General features: G+C 40.7%; 2 protein-coding genes across 3 annotated transcripts in view; one reads left to right on the top strand and one right to left on the bottom strand.

Moving 5' to 3' along the window:
• LOC109906211 (basement membrane-specific heparan sulfate proteoglycan core protein-like) overlaps nt 1-24,385 on the bottom strand; it is a 258,730-nt gene that overhangs the window by 83,659 nt on the left and 150,686 nt on the right. The gene's annotated exons all lie outside the window — the stretch shown is intronic.
• On the top strand, nt 980-23,959 carry LOC109877453 (asialoglycoprotein receptor 2-like). 2 transcript variants are annotated; one of them, XM_031791869.1, is made up of 9 exons: nt 980-1,202; nt 3,780-3,863; nt 7,361-7,507; nt 7,780-7,848; nt 8,133-8,195; nt 13,223-13,306; nt 15,309-15,478; nt 15,774-15,901; nt 18,521-23,959. In XM_031791869.1, the coding sequence occupies exons 1-9, from the start codon at nt 1,115-1,117 to the stop codon at nt 18,714-18,716; spliced, it is 1,029 nt and encodes a 342-aa protein (XP_031647729.1). In that variant the 5' UTR covers nt 980-1,114; the 3' UTR covers nt 18,717-23,959. The 2 variants fall into 2 exon arrangements, with proteins under 2 accessions (XP_031647729.1, XP_031647730.1); XM_031791870.1 differs by lacking the exon at nt 980-1,202 and adding an exon at nt 2,274-2,335.

Below are 24,385 nucleotides of genomic sequence, written 5' to 3'. Positions count from 1 at the left end.
GCAGCGGTGGTGGTGGTGGTAGCAGTTGTAGTAGTGGTGGCAGCGGTGGTGGTGGTGGTGGTGGTAGTAGTAGTAGTAGTAGTGGTGGCGACGGAGGCAGTGGTGTTGGTGGTGGTAGTAGCAGTAGTAGTGGTAGCAGTAGTAGTAGTAGTGGCGACGGCAGTGGTGGTGGTGGCGGCAGTTGTGGTGGTGGTAGCAGTAGTAGTAGTAGTAGAAGTAATTTAGTTTTTCAGACACATAGGTTCATACTTGGTAATTTTACAACCTTGAAAGAGGATCAAATGACTAAAACCTCATCTGGACACAACTCACTACATAATTTACCTGCCTTGGACAACAGGCTGCAGAGACATTAAGTTAATATTACAATAGTGTCACTGTCACCAGTTATACAAATAGATTTACAGAAAACAGTTGCTTCCACAGCTGTCAGTGTCGAGCTCAAAGAGAGCCCTCAAAAAGAGTCAAATTGACAGGAGATGTCATTATGAAATGATTATTATAACACATCATTTGATGATATCTGATGTTCTATGTTATATTAAGATTATAGAAATAATGTATTATCTGCTGGCTCTCTTTAACCATCTATCATGAATGAAACTTAACTGACAAAGAAAATGTTATATCACTATATAATTACAGATAGCTAGAATCCTACCTACAGTAAATTCTACAGGCCATGTTTGTATGAGCATGACAAGCCAACTGTCTTCGTACTGCTTTTAGAAATGATATCAGTAATACAAATCAATGACAGGGTTGCTAGTTTACAACATATTCAAATGACGTTCTAGTTTACCACAACTTCAAATGTAAATAAGAACTGAATATGCATTTTTACTGCACCTCCCTACCCCACTGCAGTTCCTCATCATTCTCCTGGGACGTGTGAGTGTGTGTGTGCGGGCATTCGTGCGTACATGTTTGTGTGTGTGTGTCTGAATGTTATTTGCATAACATCCTATGTATTCCATAACAGTTGTGGTTGTGTACTGCCAGTGTGTGTGTGGTTGAGTGTGTGAGTGTTTGAGGGATTTAAATGAGTGAGTGTGTGTGATGAGGGCCTTCTTCCTCTTCTGGTCCCCACTCTGAAAGAGAACTTAGAGCTGTGATGATGTCTGGTGAAATCATCTACTCCGATGTTACATTCACTCGGCATCAGAACCAAGATACTGGAGCAGAAAGGGAAGTTTCTAATGGTGAGTTCTCTCTCATTTATATCGATTTATTAGTTTTCAACATTTCATCACATTGGGGGGCGAGGGTGGAGATGTCATAATTCAACAAGGAGTTAGTAACAGAAGAAGGCTGTATAGACTGTTGTTAACTGGTTATAATTATAGTGATGATGATTTACTGTATGGTTGTGTCATGAACATTAACTGTGTAAACCCAGGGGCTATAGGGAAAAGAAGACAGTATTTTGGTTGGGATCAATATTTGTAATTGTACTTATTAATATGAATTAGTACTATATGTTTAACATGTGGTAGTGTATGAGTCACTGGGCACTCTTTTAGAATGTACTATAGCATAGTTATGTATAGTGCAATGTTTGTGCTTTATTTATGACTCTGACACGTTCATTTCCTTTTGAATACATTACACAACGCCTCAACAATGGTTCTCCACAGAGAATCCTATTTTGAAGGATATCTACAGGAATAGATGCATTATAAAGCACATGAGAATATGACAGTTCCATCTAAATGAGTTGTTACTCGTCACCCTCTGGACGTATCTGTTGGATTTCACACTGTCAACCATCTTCCAGACAGCCAGACAGACAGCCAGACAGCATCAACCTGTAACATTTGGTTTATGGCCAAAAGTGTTTCCTAATTTCTCATAACAATATGTCAGCTTTTCTTCAGATATTTTGAATTAGAATATTAGATATTGTATATTTCGGTTAGTGACCCTAACAGTTAAAGTGATTTGCATGTTGGACCTTCCAGTCAAGGGACTGTAGTAGAGCTCAAAGGAAATAATGCGGAGATAGTGGATTGTAAGAGAGGTACTAGAATGGTATATTTCTAAAATAATATTGTCACGCCCTGTTTTTCTCTATGTTGGTAAGGTCGGGGTGTTACATCTAGGTAATTATATATCTATGTTGGCCTGGTAGAAATGTATCAGTCTACACTGATTTGAAATAAATTTGATTTGATTTGTATGATTCCCAATCAGAGGCAGCTGTTTATTGTTGTCTCTGATTGGGGATCATATTTAGGCAGCCATTTCCCCTTTGTGGGATCTTGACTATGTTTTTGTGTAGCTGTCTGTGAGCAACCCAGAATGTCACGTTTTGTTTTTCTTCTGGTTTTGTTTGGTGAGTTTATTCTTTATTAAACATGTGGAATTCTACGCACGCTGCGCCTTGGTCCAATCATTATAACGATCAATCGTGACAAATACTGAGATAGCGGATTGTGAGAGAGGAATGAGAACGGTATCTTTCTAATAGAATGCTGAGTTGATTGAGAGAGAGGGGAAATAGAACACTGCATTTCTAATAGAATGTTGAAATAGTCAATTGTGAAAGAGGAACTACACTGAACAAACAACAATTTAAGAGTTTACTGAGTTAGTTAATGAGGAAATCAGTCAATTGAAATAAATTCATTAGGCTCGAATCTATGGATTTCACGTGACTGGGAATGCAGATATGCATCTGTTTGTCACAGATACCTAAAAACAAATGGGCCTCAGGATCTTGTTACGGTATTTTTGTACATTCAAATGGCTAATCGATAAAATGTAATTGTGTTCATTGTCCGTAGCTTATTCCTGCTCATACCATAACTCCTCAAACACAGGGCACTCTGTTCTTGTCATGATCGTCGTAGTGAGGAGAACAAAGCGCAGCGTGGTATGTGTTCATCGTGAATTTAATAAACAAAGAACACTTGAACAAACTCTAGAAAACAATAAACTAATAACGACCGTGAAGCTATAATGAGAACTGTGCTGACACAAGCAACTAACAGACAATCACCCACAATGACAAAACAGGCTACCTAAATATGGTTTCCAATCAGAGACAACGACTAACACCTGCCTCTGATTGAGAACCATATCAGGCCAAACACAGAAACAGACAAACTAGACATCCAACATAGAATGCCCGCTTAGATCACAGCCTGACCAACCGAAACATTCAAAGCAAACTATGGTCAGGGCATGACCGTTCTTAATGTTGACATCAGCAAACTGCTTGCCCACACAACGCCATACGCATGGTCTGAGGTTGTGATTCCAGTTGCAAAATTCTCTAAAACATTGAATTCTCTGGCAACAGCTCTGGTGTCATTCCTGCATTCAGAATTCCAACTGCATGCTCCCACAAAACAAATCTGTGGCATTGTGTTGGGTGACAAAACTGCACATTTTAGAGTGGGCTTTTAATGTCCCCTGCACTTGTGCAATCATGCTTTTTAATCTGCATCTTGATATGCCACACCTGTCAGGTGGATGGATTATCTTTGCAAAGTAGAAATGCTCACTAAAAGCGATCAATAAGCTTTTTGTGTGTATGGAACATGGGATCTTTTATTTCAGCTCATGAAACATGGGACCAACACGTTACATGTTGAATTTATATTTTTGTTCTGTGTAGACTGATACATTTCTAATAGCATGTTGAGATAATGGTACAATTCTAATTGGTGGTAATCACCAGGAGGTTGGTTTTAGGGAAACAATATGGGGTGCAATATAAAATAAGTTTAAAAAAGGAACCATCTCTTTCTTCATCTCTCTCTCTGTAACCATAGGAGTAGCCGGACGTGAAGAGGATGTCACATACTCTGAGGTTAAAAGACCGGGAGGTAGAGCTAGTGAGCAGGATCCTGGGAAAGGTGAGGTGTATTTGTGTTACAGTTAGCTAAGGGTTACATTAAGTACCCCTTATTTAACCTGTTAGGTTCTTATTGTCCAGAGTAAATAACTCAGACACTAGAGAAGCTTTAACCAAGTTGAATTCTTCCCAAAGGGTCATTACAGCTGTAATTCAGACAAAAACATGTTCTCACCATCACAAGTATATATATATACACCACTTTGGAGTTCCTCCTTACAGCGCTTCGGACAGAGGGCAGAGGTATGAACGTCTAATCGTTGCCAAATTTGCTCAATTTAAAGATCAAATAATGGTTAAAAGCCTGGGTAAAAGACTTGCTGGGACTAAAATTGTCATGAATTACCAGTTCCCGAAGGAAATTTGCAGAACTGCGTAAAGTGCTGTATCCAATTTAAGGAAAATAGATTAAAAGGGAAACGAGTAGCTCTTGTGGACAATAATCTAAATGTTGATAACCAGTTGTTCAGAGTCACAAAGACTACTCCATGGCTATTTTAAAAATTAAAGTTCTTATAGACGAGGAAAATAATGAAACACAATTCTAGCCTGGTTATGGATTGTAATAATACAATAAAACATGTAGCTTTTCTACATATCTTCAAATATAACTAATTGGAACACAAAAGCACTATCTCAACATGTTGAAGATAAAAGCTCAGTAACCAGAAGGCACAGTATGTGTGAATGGTGTGGTGTGTGTTTTTTTATGTTTGGGAAAGTGGCGTTGAGTGAGAAAGGAAATGGTTGCATATCCCAGAACCAATGTATTGCTGTGAGCGGGGGTGTGAGTGTCACGGCTTTCTTCCTGGGAAGGAGAGGCGGACCAAAACGCAGCGTGGTTATAGTCCATGGTTCTTTAAGAAAACTCAAACATGAACAAACTACAAAACAATAAATGTGAAAACGGTAACAGTCCTAACTGGTGCATTAAACACAGACAGGAAACAATCACCCACAAAATACCCAAAGAATATGGCTGCCTAAATATGGCTCCCAATCAGAAACAACGATAAACACCTGCCTCTGATTGAGAAACACTCTAGGCAACCACAGACTTACATAGACAACTAAATTGAATACAACCCCATGAATCTAATAAACCCCTAGACAAGACGAAACACAAATCACCCATGTCACACCCCGGCCTAACCAAAATAATAAAGAACACAAAGATAACTAAGGCCAGGGCGTGACAGTGAGAGAGCTTTCAATGTTGTTCAGATGATGGATATACTTTTTATATTGAATGATATGTCTTATTTGTTTATTTCTTGTCCTATCATGGTGGAACAGTGTTTTAAAAAAAATTATACATTTAATTTATTTATTGTCCTATATTGATGGAACGGTCCACAACCCTGTACCGTAGACACCCACCTGAATGACCCAGATGCTAGGGAGAAGTCCCTAACTGTTTTATGGGCCTGCTGTAAGCGGCCTGTATGCAGCCAAAATGCAGTCAGAGACCTAGAGCAGCACTGGCCCCTCAAGATTCTGAGCCTGCAGGGTTGGTCCTGCAAAGCCAAAGCCCCCTAAAGGGAGAGCATACTATACCATGAAATTCTCAAAGCTGCTAATGAGAACCTTGAAGATCTTGAACCTAACCGGTGTGGATTCCGGTGGGGGGCCCACACCCAGGCAGTAGCAGTGCTGGAAACACTAGCTGCAGTAACCCATGGGGAGGGGGTGCCCCCACCCAGGCAGTAGCAGTGCTGGGAACACTAGCTGCAGTAACCCATGGGGAGGGGGTGCCCCCACCCAGGCAGTAGCAGTACTGGAAACACTAGCTGCAGTAACCCATGGGGAGGGGGTCACACTCGGACATTCTGAGAGGGGGTTTATTATTGTGGCCCTGGTGGCACAAAATCTAAAGTCTGACTGCATGGAGATGCTTGGGAATATGGTCAATACGGGTGACCGTATTTTGGGTGTTTCAGGGAAAAGGTGTACATTTGATCTTCATCATCCAGGACGTGACAATGGTTAATAAAATCTCTACATTTCTTGCAGGCCTTCTCATGCAGCTGCAAATGTATATGCATTCTTAAATCAATACCTTTTTTGAGTTGGGCTTTGGGATGGTGCATCTGTTGAGATTGTGAGCCAATGGTTGTGTGGGGGGAAAGGATTGAGTGTATATGTGCATATCCCACAACTGCTGCGAAGGAGTTAAAGAAGTTAGGGACAATACAGGATGATTCATAATTGTTTGCTAATATAATATTTGCTTGCAATGTATTTTTGGTAATTGTGAGAATTCTGCCCTTGAGTTGCGTTCCCATGCAAAACTAGACAGATAGCTAACAACTAAGTCTTCAATAAAACTCCCAAGGCATGACTTTTCTTGAATGAATATATTGAAAACGTTTGTTGTGAAACTGCAAAATACAGAAAATAATATACTTTAGTATTCAATTCACACCGACATACTGTAGCTGTACATTAAACATTTGAAGTTGCATAAATACAAAGCACGTGCTAAGGTACCATGCATCTGGCATGATGCCAAACCATATAGCTAATTGTTACTCATATGGTAATTGGCTCCTTTCATTACTCTAATAATGTACAACCATCTATGTAGAATAACAAAGCATATTACAATAGAAACAGTAACAAACTACAGTATTGTATATTTTACAATTCGTTTGTATGACGCACGAGCAAAGTAATACAGCTAACGACATACATTAAAGGCATTGCAATTTGTGAGTAAATGCAACCAACATTGATATCTAAGCAACTCTATCAATAACAAGATTATCATCATTAGCTAAATGCTTGAATCGAACTTACAAACAAATATTTTCCAAGGCTGAAGCGTGACAAGAAATAACTACATTGAAAGACCTGCACCGTAGCGTTGTTTGTAGCTGCTTCTATGCGTGCAGAACAAATTCTCTACTTCCTGTTTGCGTGGTCTTTCTAAGTACCAGAAAGCTCCACTAGGGGGCGAATAACACCATGGAACACAATGAAAATACATTTTAACCATTGTAATAAAATAATCTGTTACCTTCTAACAGGATGGCAGCACAGTGAGACTGGTAAAATAAATTGTAAAATAAATTGCCTACATTTCTACAAATATTAATACCTAATTATGGAAATTAAGAAACAGGATTTTTAAGTATACAGTGCCTTGCGAAAGTATTCGGCCCCCTTGAACTTTGCGACCTTTTGCCACATTTCAGGCTTCAAACATAAAGATATAAAACTGTTTTTTTTTGTGAAGAATCAACAACAAGTGGGACACAATCATGAAGTGGAACGACATTTATTGGATATTTCAAACTTTTTTAACAAATCAAAAACTGAAAAATTGGGCGTGCAAAATTATTCAGCCCCCTTAAGTTAATACTTTGTAGCGCCACCTTTTGCTGCGATTACAGCTGTAAGTCGCTTGGGGTATGTCTCTTATATTCGGGGTAAACTTTACCCCGAATATAACAAACCTTATGACCTTTTAATCTCTGACACCCACTCATTTTACAGGAAGGGACCCTGGCAATAGTGACCCCACTCCCCCAGTGGGGTCAAAGGCTACAATCCCTGATGGAGGGTCTGGGAGAGTTCCCGTGGCGACCCTGGTGTGTCTCTGTGTTCTACTGCTCGGCTTGGCTATCACTCTGGGAGTCCTCTGTGAGTATAGAAACATTTCACTTTTACACCACTGAACCCTTTTACACCACTGAACCCTTTTACATTACTGAACCCTTTAACATTACTGAACCCTTTAACATTACTGAACCCTTTTACACTACTGAACCGAGCTGGACTAGTTATGCATCCACCATAGTTGCTGGCCTGGAACTCTGCTGAAAATTACAATGTGCAAAGAAAATATCCAAGATAGTGACAAACACAAGAGAAAAACCACAACCCTCCATCTTGTCTTATTGTCTCTGTTCCAGATGCTTCCAACATGACTAGTCTTCAAGCTGAGGGGGCTCGCTTTGCCCAGATGAAAGGGAATCTAACAGGTGAGAATATCAATAATCCAGAGGTCTTTACCATGATCAAACCCTTATAAAAATATTGCAGAGAATCCGTCATATAGATCATTAAGATGCAGTTTGCCTATGGGGGACTGGCTCAGATGAAAATACTGCAGTTTCACTGTAATAGATAAATAAAATATTGGTTCATTTTAATAGGACTATGGTTAGATAATAGGTCATTCTAGCTTGGTTTACTTACTTACTTTATGGTTAGATATGTAAATAAATTCATGTTATTCCTCCATATGATTTGCTTTTAATAACAGGGAAACTGCGTGAACTGCAAGACAGCTATAAGAGACTACAGAATGAGACCCACATCATAACAGGTAGGTAGTCTAGAGCAGGACTCAACTGACATGGGACTGATTGGCTGCTGTACTCCTATTCATATCAGAATATTGTCATAACATGTCTCTAATTATTGAGGTATTTTGAAAGGCTGGTCATGATACACATCAACACCATCATCCCATACAGCCTAGACCCTCTCCAATTCACAAAAACTGCAGATCCACAGATGACACAATCTCTAATGCATTTCACACTGCCCTCTCCCACCTTGACAAGAGGTGAAATAACTAGGTGAAATTGCTATACATAGACTACAGCTCAGCGTTCAACACCGTAGTCCCCTCCAAGATCATCACCAAGCTAAGGACCCTGGGTCTGAACACCTCTCTCTGCAACTGGATCCTTTACAGGCCGGCCCCAGGTTGTGAGGGTAGGCAACAACACATTCACAACACTGACATTCAACACGTAGGCCCCTCAAGGGTGTGTGCTTAGTCCCCTCATGTACTCCCTGTTCACCGAAGACTGCGTGGCCATGCACGACTCCAACACCATCATCAAGTTTGCTGATGAAACGACGGGGCTAGGCCTGATCACCGAAAGTGACAAGTCAGCAGTCGGAGTCAGCAGTCGGAGACATGGCAGTGTGGTGCCAGGACAACAACCTCTCCCTCAACATCCGTAAGACCAGTGAGCTGATCGTGGACTATGGAGAAAGAGGGGAGACAGGGCTGTTGTGGAGTTGGTCGAGAGCTCCAAGTTCCTTGGCGTCCACATCACTAAGGATTTAACATGGTCCACACACCTCAGCAAATCAAATCAAATCAAATTTATTTATATAGCCCTTCGTACATCAGCTGATATCTCAAAGTGCTGTACAGAAACCCAGCCTAAAACCCCAAACAGCAAGCAATGCAGGTGGAGAAGCACGGTGGCTAGGAAAAACTCCCTAGAAAGGCCAATACCTAGGAAGAAACCTAGAGAGGAACCAGGCTATGTGGGGTGGCCAGTCCTCTTCTGGCTGTGCCGGGTGGAGATTATAACAGAACATGGTCAAGATGTTCAATGTTCATAAATGACCAGCATGGTCGAATAATAATAAGGCAGAACAGTTGAAACTAGAGCAGCAGCACAGTCAGGTGGAAGTTGAAACTGGAGCAGCAGCATGGCCAGGTAGACTGGGGACAGCAAGGAGTCATCATGTCAGGTAGTCCTGGGGCATGGTCCTAGGGCTCAGGTCAGTTGAAACTGGAACAGCAGCATGGCCAGGTGGACTGGGGACAGCAAGGAGTCATCATGTCAGGTAGTCCTGGGGCATGGTCCTAGGGCAGAGTTTCACAGTTGTGAGGATGGCAAGGCAGCGCCTCTTCCCCCTCGTGAGTCTGAAAAGATTTTTCATGGTCCCTCGGATCCTCGAAAAGTTCTACAGCTGCACCAGAGAGCATCTTGACTTACTGGATCACCACTTGGCATGGCAAATGCACCACCCTTGACCGCAAAGTGCTAGGGGGTGTTGCGGACAGCCCATCATTGGGGCGGAGCTCCCTGCCATCCAGGACCTTCATATCATGCGGTCAGAGAATGGCCCCGAAAAATGCCAAAGACTCCAGCCACCCAAGCCATGTTCTCTCTCCTACAATCTAGCAAACGGTACCGGGGCATCGACCATAAGACTGCTAAATAGTCTGACTGCTAAATAATCACTTAATGGTATCCAAAACTATCTGCACTAACTATATCTTGCACTGACCCTACGCACACTCACCAGACTATATATACAACCATATACACACACTCACTCACACATACTACATTGACACTCCACTACACAAAACCCACACACATTCACATATGCTACACACTCACACGCACACGCACACACTTGTATTCTCATAATTTGCTACTGTTACTCTGTCCTTTATTTAACTCTTATTATGATCTATCCCGATGCCTAGTCACTTTACCCTGCCTTCCTATCTACCTCAAATACCTCTGCACATTGATCTGGTACTGGTACTCCCTGTATATAGCTCCACAGTGATCTGGTACTGGTACTCCCTGTATACAGCCTCACGTTGATCTGTTACTGGTACTCCCTGTACAGTATATAGCCTCACATTGATCTGGTACTGGTACTCCTTGTATATAGCCTCACATTGATCTGTTACTGGTACTCCCTGTATATAGCCTCACATTGATCTGGGACTGGTACTCCTTGTATATAGCCTCACATTGATCAGGAACTGGTACTCCTTGTATATAGCCTCACATTGATCTGGTACTCCTTGTATATAGCCTCACATTGATCTGGTACTGGTACTCCCTGTATATAGCCTCACATTGATCTGGTACTGGTACTCCCTGTATATAGCCTCACATTGATCTGGTACTGGTACTCCTTGTATATAGCCTCACATTGATCTGGAACTGGTACTCCTTGTATATAGCCTCACATTGATCTGGTACTCCTTGTATATAGCCTCACATTGATCTGGTACTGGTATTCCCTGTATATAGCCTCACATTGATCTGGTACTGGTACTCCCTGTATATAGCCTCACATTGATCTGGTACTCCTTGTATATAGCCTCACATTGATCTGGTTCTGGTACTCCTTGTATATAGCCTCACATTGATCTGATACTGGTACTCCTTGTATATAGCCTCACATTGATCTGGTACTGGTACTCCTTGTATATAGCCTCACATTGATCTGGTACTTCTTGTATATAGCGTCACATTGATCTGGTACTGATATTCCCTGTATATAGCCTCACATTGATCTGGTACTGGTACTCCCTGTATATAGCCTCACATTGATCTGGTACTCCCTGTACAGTATATAGCCTCACATTGATCTGGTACTGGTACTCCCTGTATATAGCCTCACATTGATCTGGTACTGGTACTCCTTGTTTATAGCCTCACATTGATCTGGAACTGGTACCCCTTGTATATAGCCTCACATTGATCTGGTACTGGTATTCCCTGTATATAGCCTCACATTGATCTGGTACTCCCTGTACAGTATATAGCCTCACATTGATCTGGTACTAGTACTCCCTGTATATAGCCTCACATTGATCTGGGACTGGTACTCCTTGTATATAGCCTCACATTGATCTGGAACTGGTACTCCTTGTATATAGCCTCACATTGATCTGGTACTCCTTGTATATAGCCTCACATTGATCTGGTACTGGTACTCCCTGTATATAGCCTCACATTATTCTAGGACTGGTACTCCTTGTATATAGCCCCACATTGATCTGGTACTGGTATTCCCTGTATATAGCCTCACATTGATCTGGTACTGGTACTCCCTGTATATAGCCTCACATTGATCTGGTACTCCCTGTACAGTATATAGCCTCACATTGATCTGGTACTAGTACTCCCTGTATATAGCCTCACATTGATCTGGGACTGGTACTCCTTGTATATAGCCACACATTGATCTGGAACTGGTACCCTTTGTATATAGCCTCACATTGATCTGGTACTGGTACTCCTTGTATATAGCCTCACATTGATCTGGAACTGGTACTCCTTGTATATAGCCTCACATTGATCTGGTACTCCTTATATATAGCCTCACATTGATCTGGTACTGGTACTCCCTGTATATAGCCTCACATTGATCTGGTACTGGTACTCCCTGTATATAGCCTCACATTGATCTGGTACTCCCTGTACAGTATATAGCCTCACATTGATCTGGTACTGGTACTCCCTGTATATAGCCTCACATTGATCTGGTACTGGTACTCCCTGTATATAGCCTCACATTGCTCTGGTACTGGTACTCCTTGTATATAGCCTCACATTGATCTGGTACTCCTTGTATATAGCCTCACATTGATCTGGTACTCCTTGTATATAGCCTCACATTGATCTGGTACTGGTACTCCCTGTATATAGCCTCACATTGATCTGGTACTCCCTGTACAGTATATAGCCTCACATTGATCTGGTACTGGTACTCCCTGTATATAGCCTCACATTGATCTGGTACTGGTACTCCCTGTATATAGCCTCACATTGCTCTGGTACTGGTACTCCTTGTATATAGCCTCACATTGATCTGGTACTGGTACTCGCTGTATATAGCCTCACATTGATCTGGTACTGGTACTCCTTGTATATAGCCTCACATTGATCTGGTACTTCTTGTATATAGCCTCACATTGATCTGGTACTGATATTCCCTGTATATAGCCTCACATTGATCTGGTACTGGTACTCCCTGTATATAGCCTCACATTGATGTGGTACTGGTACTCCCTGTATATAGCCTCACATTGATCTGGTACTGGTACTCCCTGTATATAGCCTCACATTGATTTGGTACTGGTACTCCCTGTATATAGCCTCACATTGATCTGGTACTGGTACTCCCTGTATATAGCCTCACATTGATCTGGTACTGGTACTCCTTGTATATAGCCTCACATTGATCTGGTACTGGTACTCCTTGTATATAGCCTCACATTGATCTGGTACTGGTACTCCTTGTATATAGCCTCACATTGATCTGGTACTGGTACTCCCTGTATATAGCTCAATTTTTGTGTATTTTATTGTATTCTTCTTGTGCTACTATTTAAACTCTGCATTTCAGGGAAGGGCTCCTACAAGCATTTTATGGTACATTTTTCACCAGTTGTATTCGGCACATGTGACAAATAACATTTGATTTCATTTGACAAACTAATGTGAAGTGTTAAATGGGAAGTTTTAACTCAAACTTCTGATTTCAATATACATTTCCATGTTATCAAGATTAGGTTTTACACTGCAGTAGTATTGTTCCCCAAAACATGTTGGTTGAATATTGTATATGTTATTATTGTACTGGATATGAGGAAGGACAGGTTTTTTTTCTTGACCAGGAAAAAGTCCTGAACCTAATGAGTTAGTCATATGAGTTTGGTGAAGTGCCTTGGAATGTAATTTTGTACTTCAAATGTTGTGTTTGCCATTTACATTTCTTTGTAATATGGCCATAATTCAACAGTAATACACTGTCTTCTAATTTAATGTAAATCTCTTCTGTTCTTAGTCCAGGAAGAGATGTTCTCCTCAGGTCTTCGAGACTGTGAGGCCAACCTGACTAGGGTCAAAGATCTCCTGGCAACCATCCAAGGTCAGTTCAATCATTCCCGTGTACTGTGGTTGTGACTAGATGGATTACAGCTACCGATGAGATTTACACATAAAAATAAGAATGTAATCGTAGAATAGAATGAATCATGGATTCATGGAATAGCATTGAACTACTGCAAGAGTTTCGACTTAGGTTTTGAAGCCAGATGTGACTCAGAGTCAGATCTAATTTTTTGTTGCTATGTGATGGCTAGCTAGGTTTGAAAGCAATGTGCCGATTGCGGGTGGTCAATAGGTACAGAGTTTTATTTGGAAAAGACCACATTTTGGATGCATTGGCATTTAGCGTGACAAATTGGCTTGGTTTTGTTGTTTCTGTGCTATGGCAATTATGACATTTATGTGCTAATGTCTGGGAAGCTGGTGTTTGGAGGATATATTGGCACTGGTGTTGTTAGTCCTGAGACGAATTTGAGGGCTAGCAAACTTTGCCAATATATCCTCCAAACATTGACTTTGAGGGCATTATCACTTTTATACAACGGGTTACTAACATATTCAAATAATGACAGACATATTTTCATAAAAAACATTATTTTAACTATTATTCATACTATTTCATACTTCCACAAGATATAGTCTCGACACAAACCTAGGGTTGCTACCCAAGTCGGCTGGCTGTTCGTTATATTGGTTTGGTTGCTAGAGATACTACCCAGTCATTCGGTCGTTCAGTCTTTTTTTCTGTATGTATAGAAACACTACCAAGTGTTTCCATAGATTCTACCCAGTCAGTCAGTCGTTGGTTCTAAATGATCCATTGCCATACTGGCTGGCAATGTTCTTATCCGTTGCTTGCTAGCAAGCCAATTATGGCTAACTTACAGTCACGTCAAAAAGTGCAGCCAGAATAACAGCAAAGTAGATGCATTTGTATACGTATGTTTAAGCTGTTTTCTAGAGACATGCATTTGGATACATCCATAACAATTAAATAATGAGGCATGATTTCACCTGGCATAGAAAATGTGCTCACTAGTGTGTTGTTGAGAGGAGCTAGCCAACAACACAGCTAACACAATCACAGCTAACACAATTTCCAACTGAAGCTGGAAAGACTGCACTGTTTTGTTTTACCTTGTTTCAGTTGACATTTCTTTGTATATATCCATTATGCCAGCGGATTCATGATTTCGACAGGCTGAGAAACCTGCCTGTCTGTCTGTCTTGTCCCGACTCCCGAACACTTTCATTACTAAGGGACAGCTGGAGATACCATTTTTTTATTGAAACAATGTTGCAAATGTTGGAGAGACAGACAGCAAGGTTTATAAGAAATCTCAGCTGTTGAAAACAACATTTCAGTCTAAAGGAAATCTGAGATAATGTCTAGATGATTTAGATAGTGGACATCAAGTTTATCAATTGGTTGGCTGGGCTGATGAGACAGTGGATTGAGCAGTTAGATGGAACAGAGTAAATAACCATTTTAACTTGTTGAAAAGACACCGGCTGGAATGTGGTTTTAACCAATCAGGATTAGACCCACCCGTTGTATAATGCAGTTTATTTCCTACAGTATCTCCACCAGAATGTGGGAAGGACGATTACATGATAGGATAGGATGTATGTTATTACATACATTATACACTACTGTTTGTGTACCTAGATATTGATTTAGCAACACTATACTGATATTTCATTAGAAAGAGAAATACTTAATTGTTTGATGCCATTCTATTTAGTCCTTGCAAGCCATTATTATGAGCCATCCTCCCCTCAGCAGCTACCACTGCTTTTGACCAAACAGATCAGCTCTTTTGCTGATAATTGGGCAGAAAATAAGAATTGGGCTGTCTGTGTAAACGCAGAATGTCATTGATTCCCATTCCAGTTATCTCCTTTCTCATTTGGTTAACTCTCCCTTAGCTCACAACTCTTGTGCTCTCTTAAAGGGGCACACACACATTTAATAAGAACATCACAAGATATATAACTGAAAGTTATCACATTTCAATTCTGTTATCTCTTTTCTCTTCTAGGGAATCAGAAGGAATGTAATGCTGATACAAAATCATGTTCTCCTGGCTGGGAGTTCTACAATGGATCATGCTACTACTTCTCTAAAGACGAACTGACCTGGGAACAGAGTCAGCATGCCTGCATCTACGATGGAGGACACCTGGTCATTGTAGAGAGTCAGCAGGAGCAGGTAAGATTGGAGGTGCAGTAATGAATTGCTACATGACTCTCAAATAAAGTGCAGACTTCAGGTTAGGACACGGCTTTGTGTGATAAATAAGCCTACAGATTAAGCAGACTTGCAAATATGGAGATTTACAGTTAGCTGGTGTTCTAAAGTGTTTCCATTCCCTTTAAAATTTGAGTTAAAGATCCAGCTGTAGTTTTAATTATCTAGATCTAATATTTGAGAGATATTCTACTGGTGTCTTTCTCTGCAACATCTCAGTCTATTGTTTGACTAACATAAGTTGTCTCCTTCATAGGAGTTTATAATCAAAAGATTTGTGAGAAGCACTGATTTTGGTAACAGCCCCTGGATTGGACTGACAGACAAGAAGCAAGAGGGAGTGTGGGTCTGGATGGACAATACAACTCTTGATGACAGCATCAAGTAAGGCCATACAACATAACACGTACAACACGCGCACACACATCTACACACATTTGTACACTCAAGTACACAAGAACACATTCCCACGTAACCATAGAATAATAGTCTATATGTGTTTCCTTCTGTGGACACATACAGTAGCTTGCGAAACTATTCACTCCCCTTGTCCTTTTTCCTATTTTGTTGCATTACAACCTGGAATTAAAATATATATTTTTGGGGAGTTTGTATCATTTGATTTACACAACATGCCTACCACTTTGAAGATGCAAATGATATTTTATTGTGAAACAAACAAGAAGTAACACAGAACACTAAACTTGAGCGTGCATAACTATTCACTCCCCCCCCCCCCCCCCAATCTTTAAGTCATACCACAGATTCTCAATTGGATTGAGGTCTGGGCTTTGACTAGGCCATTCCAAGACGTTAAAATGTTTCTCCTTAAACCACTCGAGAGTTGCTTTAGCAGTATGCTTAGGGTCATTGTCCTGCTGGAAGGTGAACTTCCAGTCTCAAATCTCTGGAAGACTGAAACAGGTTTCCCTCAATTTCCCTGTATTTAGCGCCATCCATCATTCTTTCAATTCTGGCCAGTTTCCCTGTCCCTGCAGATGAAAAACACCCCCACAGCATGATGTTGCCACCACCATGCTTCACTGTGGGGATGGTGTTCTCTGGGTGATGCGAGGTGTTGTGGTTGTCCCAGACATAGCGTTTTCCTTAATTGCCAAAAAGCAACATTTTTGTCTCATCTGACTAGAGTACCTTCTTCCATATGTTTGGGGAGTCTCCTGATCTGTAGTTCTCCACAACTTTGTCCCTGACCTGTTTGGAGAGCTCCATGGTCTTCAAGGTGCTGCTTGCTTGGTGGTGCCACTTGCTTAGTGGTGTTGCAGACTCTGGGACTCTTTCAGGACAGGTTTATATATATACAGTGTCTTGCGAAAGTATTCGGTCCCCTTGAACTTTGCGACCTTTTGCCACATTTCAGGCTTCAAACATAAAGATATAAAACTGTATTTTTTTGTGAAGAATCAACAACAAGTAGGACACAATCATAAAGTGGAACGACATTTATTGGATATTCCAAACTTTTTTAACAAATCAAAAACTGAAAAATTGGGCGTGCAAAATAAGGAGCACTGTGCAAGCGATAATATTGAAATGAAAGGAGTATCAGACTACCAAGACCTGGCCGTCCCTCTAAACTTTCAGCTCATACTAGGAGAAGACTGATCAGAGATGCAGCCAAGAGGCCCATGATCACTCTGGATGAACTGCAGAGATCTACAGCTGAGGTGGGAGACTCTGTCCATAGGACAACAATCAGTCGTATATTGCACAAATCTGGCCTTTATGGAAGAGTGGCAAGAAGAAAGCCATTTCTTAAAGATATCCATAAAAAGTGTTGTTTAAAGTTTGCCACAAGCCACCTGGGAGACACACCAAACATGTGGAAGAAGGTGCTCTGGTCAGATGAAACCAAAATTGAACTTTTTGGCAACAATGCAAAATGTTATGTTTGGCGTAAAAGCAACACAGCTAATCACCCTGAACACACCATCCCCACTGTCAAACATGGTGGTGGCGGCATCATGGTTTGGGCCTGCTTTTCTTCAGCAAGGACAGGGAAGATGGTTAAAATTGATGGGAAGATGGATGGAGCCAAATACAGGAACATTCTGGAAGAAAACCTGATGGAGTCTGCAAAAGACCTGAGACTGGGACGGAGATTTGTCTTCCAACAAGACAATGATCCAAAACATAAAGCAAAATCTACAATGGAATGGTTAAAAAATAAACATATCCAGGTGTTAGAATGGCCAAGTCAAAGTCCAGACCTGAATCCAATCGAGAATCTGTGGAAAGAACTGAAAACTGCTGTTCACAAATGCTCTCCATCCAACCTCACTGAGCTCGAGCTGTTTTGCAACGAGGAATGGGAAAAAATTTCAGTCTCTCGATGTGCAAAACTGATAGAGACATACCCCAAGCGACTTACAGCTGTAATCGCAGCAAAAGGTGGCGCTACAAAGTATTCACTTAAGGGGGCTGAATAATTTTGCACGCCCAATTTTTCCGTTTTTGATTTGTTAAAAAAGTTTGAAATATCCAATAAATGTCGTTCCACTTCATGATTGTGTCCCACTTGTTGTTGATTCTTCACAAAAAAATACAGTTTTATATCTTTATGTTTGAAGCCTGAAATGTGGCAAAAGGTCACAAAGTTCAAGGGGGCCGAATACTTTCGCAAGGCACTGTATACTGAGACCATGTGACACTTAGATTGCACACAGGTGGACTTTATTTAACTAGTTATGTGACTTCTGAACGTAATTGATTGCACCAGATCTTATTTAGGGGCTTCATAGCAAAGGGGGTGAATACATATGCACGCACCGCTTTTCCGTTTTAAAAAAAAATATGTTTTTTTATTTTAAAAAATAATAATTTTTCGCTTCACCAATTTGGACTATTTTGTGTATGTCCATTACATAAAATCCAAATAGAAATATATTTAAATGACAACAAAATAGGAAAAACGCCAAGGCGGATGAATACTTTTGCAAGGCACTGTACAGTATGGAGTAATGGTTTCCCTCCTCCCTGTTCTAGGTTCTGGGACCCAAACACTGAAACATATTCAAACCTTCCAGAACCAAATGACTGGGCACCAGGTGAAGACTGTGCCCGAATGGGTCAAAAATGTTCCAGTCGGATCAAATGTTGGTTTGACTTTTCATGTGACCAACCATGTCGGAGAATCTGTGAGAGTCGTGCAGTCTGTGAGAGACCTGCAGCCACTTCATAGTGCTGCCAAATGGAATGTATTGAATTAGTAACCAGCACAAGGTACTGCATTGTAGGGCAGTATAAAGGACCAGTTTCCCAGACACAGATTAAACCTAGTCCTGGACTAAGAAGCATATTCAATAGAGATTCTCCATTCAAAGTGTTTCTTAGTCCAGGACTAGGGATTAATATGTGTCCAGGAAACCGATCTGTAATATCTAATTTGGATTCATGGAGAGTACTAGCCATACAATGAATATACCAAAGCAGAACAGTGCAAACTGGCCCTAACCAGAATAGAAAGCGGAGTGAGAGACCCCAGTGCAGAACTGAGAAAGAAGACAAGTACATTAGTGCCTAGTTTGAGAAACAGACGCTTCACAAGTCCTCAACTCGCCTACCATTAAGTGCTAAGTTATTCATTTATATTCAGATATTCAGGAGTAACATTAAAACAGAGTAATATGCCCCACCAACATTAGACAATTATACAGAAAACACTCAAATTGCTGAATCCAGTAAATGAAATCAATGATGACCGAACAGTCAGATTAACTGATAACTAAAATAGCAGTGCGTAGATGTATAGGTAATTCATCTGTCGGGGACATCTGAGAATACGACTGTACAGACTTGTTAGTGCAGCAGAAAGATCAAAGTACCCCAAATTTAGAGGTTGTGAGTTTCAAATCCCAGGCGGGGTCATATTGAAGTGATCATGTCAAATGTACAGCATATAATTTACCTTACCTCCTACACCATTTAATTACATCCCTTGCAAAAAATACTTATGTGAAATGTGCGATTTCACATGAAAATCCCATTTTCACATGTGAAATAGCTGTTTTCACATGTTAAGCTGACATTTTCACATCTTGAACCCATGTATTAAATGCACGTTAACACTACCTTTTCACAAAAATCACGGTTCCACCTCACGTGAAAATAGAATTGCATTTTCACACTTGAAAAAAAAAATCACATTTGAAAATCAAAATATGCTGTTTTAGTTGTGAAAATGTTTTCACATGTAGTTTCATGGTATCACATTGAAATGTTGTATCCCCATGTTGTCACATTTATTTCACGAGATCATGTTTTCACATGCTAAAATAGTTTCCCATGTGTAGTTTAATGTTATCACATGTCGCTTTTACATGTCATCACATGCCAGCAGCAAACCACCTTTCATCCCACTGCTGGCTTGCCTCTGAAGCTGAGCAGGGTCGGGCCTGGTCTGTCTCTGGATGGGAGACTGCTGGAAATGGTGTTGGAGTGTCAGTAGGAGCCACTCTTCCCTCTGGTCTAAGGAGATACCAGAGCAGTCTAGGTGACATTTCACTACTTAGTGTTCTGTCTTTTTGATAGGAAGTTAAACAGGTGTCCTGACTCTCTGTGGTTATTAAAAATCCCATGTCACTTATTGTAAGACTAGGGATGTTAACCCTGGTGTCATGGCAACATTCCCAACCTGGCCCCCTTCCATCATAGCCACCTAATCATCCCCCTCATTACTAGTTGGCATAATACAGTGTCTTCAGAAAGTATTCACACCCCTTGACTTTTTCCACATGTTGTTGTGTTACAGCCTGAATTTCAATTTGATTACATTGAGATGTTTTGTCACTTTGTCACTGGCCTAAACACAATACCCCATAATGTAAAATGGAATTATGTTTTTCAAAATGTTTACAAATGAATATAAAATGGAAAGCAGACATTTCTTGAGTCAACCCCTTTGTTATGGCAAGCTTAATAAGTTCAGGAGTGAATTGTGTTTAACAAGTCACGTAATAAATTGCATGGACTCACTCTGTGTGCAATGATAGTTTTTAACATGATTTGTGAATGACTACCTCATCTCTGTACCCCGATAAACAATTATCTCCAAGGTCCCTCAATTGAGAAGTGAATTTCAAACACAGATTCCACCCGAAAGACCAGGTTTCCAATGCCTCTCAAAGATGGGCACCCATTGGTAGGCAAAATAAAAAGAAGCAGACTTGAGTATCTGTTTGAGCTTGGTGAAGTTGGTAACTACACCTTGGATGGTGTATCAATACTCCCAGTCACTAGAATAATTCAGGTGTCTGTCACGACTCCTACCGAAGGTGGCTCCTCTTCCTGTTCGGGCGGTGCTCGATGGTCGTCTTCACCGGTCTACTCGCTGCCACCGATCCCTTTTCCCTTTTCTGTTGGTTTTGTCTAATTAGTTACACCTGTTTCTTGTTTACATTTAGTTGGGCTATTTAAGCTGGTTGGCCCGCCTGCTCTTTGTGCGGGCTTATTTTTCCCACTGTGTTTGTGGTAGGTGTGGTAGCGTGTTGGTAGCGTGTTGGTAGCGTGTTGGTAGCGTGTTGGTAGCGTGTTTCATTTTGGGGTTTTCCCTCTGGACTTGTTAGGTCCTGGTTTTGGGTACCGTGTTTGTTGCGCCCGTGAGTTCGCCCGTGAGTTTTGGTGCGCACAATTTTCCCCATGCCTAAATAAAGCACTACTCAGTACTTTCTGCATCCTGCACCTGACTCCGCACCCACTACGTTTATGTGTGTCACAGTGTTTTGTACTGAATACAGAGTGTTATGGTTGAAGCAAATACAATACAATACGTTAATAATGAGTTCCACTCCTCATATTTTCAAGTGGTGACAGAATCATGTTATGGGTATGCTTGCAATCGAGGACTGGGGATTTTTTCAGGATAAATAAACAGAGCTAAGCACAGACAAAATCCTAGAGAGAACCTGGTTGTCTGCTTTCCACCAGACACTGGGAGAGAAATTCACCTTCCGGCAGGACAATAACCTAAAACACATAGCCAAATCTACAATGGAGTTGCTTACCACGAAGATAGTCAGTGTTCTTTAGTGGCAGATATACAGTTTTGACTTAACTCTACTGAAAATAAATGGCAAGACCTGAAAATGGTTGTCTAGCAATGATCAACAACTAATTTGACAGAGCTTGAATCATTTAAAAAATAATCATGGGCAAATATTGCACAGTCCAGGTATGGAAAGCTCTTAGAGACTTACCCAGAAAAACTCACAGCTGTTATCGCTATCAAAGTTGATTCTATAAAGTAATGACTCAGGGGTGTGAATGCTTTTCATTTTCAATACATTTTGCAAACATTTCTAAAAACGTTTTCACTTTGTCATTATGGGTTTTGTGTGCAGATGGGTGAGAAATATACATATTTTAATACATCTTGAATTCAGGCTGTAAACACAACAAAATGTGAAATTAGTCAAGGTGTATGAATACTTTCTGAAGGCACTCTCTCATCACCTCTCCACCTAATAGCTGATGTGTGGTGAGAGTTCTGACACAGAAATGGTTGTCTTGCATCACCCAGGTGGGTGCAACACATTGCTGGTGGAAGAGGTGAGTTCCCCCTACTATGTAAAGCACTTTGAGTACCTCAGTTGGTAGAAAAGCACTAAATGAACACAAAACATAACACAAAATATACTGTTATACTGTTATTATGTTAACAATGTCAGTGTAAACAAACACTGTACATGTATGAATTCCCCTAGCAACATTCCTCAGCTGTACACCACAACAAGTGGCAGGGTGGCCGTTTTGTGGTAGTGTCAATTACAGACTGCAGCTTTAAATGGTCCCTGATTTACCATGTCCTGCAATCCCACTTTAGTACCATTTACTAATAATCATATGCCCTGTTTAATAAATTAAGGATAAAACACACAAACAATCTAAAGCATTGAAACTTTCATAATTTATATTATTGTCTTATTCCTTTTTTCCACCAAAGTCTTAGTAAATCAGGTAAATAGTGTCCATACACAAACACACTCACTCAGTACTTACAGAGTAACACACAGAGCAAGGTGGGCTCCATTCTGTCCTGACGATGATCTCTGAACTACAGTTCTTCTGACAAATCCCTCTACTTTACTACGGGAATAAATATCACTGATTTACAAAAATATTGGAACAAAGTTGTCTAATGAAGCCAAACCATTTAGAATCCTCCAATCCTGTAGCCTACTCCCAACCATCATGTTGTTCCACACCTTCCGAACGGAAACCCCGAGGGTTTAAATGGTATTTTTCTCTGAATAGAAACACCATAATATTAATCAAACGAATTAAGCCACATTTCTTAAAATGAATCCCATATACTATGTTATTACAAATAAGGTTTTAAATTCTCCGGTAATGCCAATATGGAATACTATCAAATGCTTCTCAAAGATGCCCTCTGGTGGTCAAACTAGTGTAACCGGTGTGAAATTGCTAGCCAGTTAGCGGGGTGCGCGCTAATAGTGCTTCAATCAGTGACGTCACTCGCTCTGAGACCTTGAACTAGTTGTTTCTTTTGTGGAGAGATGGGTAACGATGCTTCGTTGGAGGCAGTTGTTGATGTGTGCAGAGCGTCCCTGGTTCAAGCCCAGCGAGGAGAGGGAAGGAAGCTACACTGTTACATTAGCATTAATTAACAGATAAAATGGCTGACAAATAGTCAACGTTCCACAGAATGCTGCAGCAACCCGCAAGGTGTGCCGCAGTATGACACAACCTTTAAAGGAGGAACCACTATATCTATCTCTGGCTATACCAGACAAAGCCATGGCAAATTGGGTTTCCAGAACTGCAGCCACGTATTTGAGCTATTTTCCACAGGTCAAACGCTTTTGCTTTTAGCCATAATTGACTGCCAAATCTCTGTAGTTCCTCCACATAAGCCGCTGGAAGTGACAGATACGTTGTATAGCTATATTTGTAAACATGAATTGTCTAATTAATTAATAATTAGACATACAGTATGTATAAAAAGAAGAAACATTACATACCTGGTAGGTTGTTGCTTGATTGATTTATTCATTGAATGATTGGTTTATGTATTTACTTATTGATTGGTCAATTTGAGGGATTGGATGGGTTTCCCATTTTCAATTCAGCTGTTTTGTTTACACATTTCCAGCATGTACAGTGCTACTGTATTCATCTGCATGTTTTCACATTCATTTACAGAAAATAAGACACATGTAAAACGCTCTACTGCTAAAGGAAATCTGCTGTTCAAATAATAATAATGCGGGCACCCTGCCGCCATTTTGTTTTTACAATTGCAATGTTTACAAACAATGGAGTTAAACAAGCATATGTTGTATTCTACATGAATCAATAGTTATATACCACTCATTTAAAAGTATGTAGCAATCGTAAATTGCCACTTCAAATATGGATGAAATTAGACCAAAACAAAATAAACAATAAATTACCATAATTATCTCTTCTTTGTAACTTCCCCTGTGTTTGCTGTTCAGTATCTGAGTCTATGGGTCAAGTCTTAGTCAATGTAACATCAGGGGTCTTTGAGAGGGATGCAGGGGTAGTTTAGTAGGGTAGTTTATCTCCTTTTGTGCAGTACACCGTGTCTGGTTTCTTTAGATTATTTCCTTTGTCCACTGGGTGGTGCTGTGCTGCAGTTTGTATCTGTAGAATGTCTCTGCCTGTGGGGGGGACTGTGGTTCTATCCTCTCTTCTGGTGAAGTGTACTCCTTGTCCCCTGGATGGCCCTCTTCTCCTTCTGCTGATGCTGGTACTGCTCCTGGTCTCCTTGCAGAAATGTAGATAGATGTCACCTCAGATCCAGGGGTGTTCTGTGGTTCTGGTCTTCCTGGTATAGCGTTCACTGGGTTTTCAACTTCTGGAACA

This window comes from Oncorhynchus kisutch, linkage group LG16 (genome assembly GCF_002021735.2).
Source record: "Oncorhynchus kisutch isolate 150728-3 linkage group LG16, Okis_V2, whole genome shotgun sequence".
In the NCBI taxonomy this organism is placed as follows: Eukaryota; Metazoa; Chordata; class Actinopteri; order Salmoniformes; family Salmonidae; genus Oncorhynchus; species Oncorhynchus kisutch.
The sequence above is the reverse complement of the archived record's forward strand: the minus strand, read 5'-3'. Positions and strand labels throughout refer to the sequence as shown.

Excerpts from the sequence above, each read along its gene's own strand:
- LOC109877453 (XM_031791869.1), top strand. The coding sequence starts at position 1,115 with ATGATGTCTGGTGAAATCATCTACTCCGATGTTACATTCACTCGGCAT. Across the intron at positions 13,307-15,308 it reads TCTCCTGGCAACCATCCAAG|GGAATCAGAAGGAATGTAAT; the intron begins GTCAGTTCAATC and ends TTTCTCTTCTAG. Across the intron at positions 15,902-18,520 it reads ACTCTTGATGACAGCATCAA|GTTCTGGGACCCAAACACTG; the intron begins GTAAGGCCATAC and ends TCCCTGTTCTAG.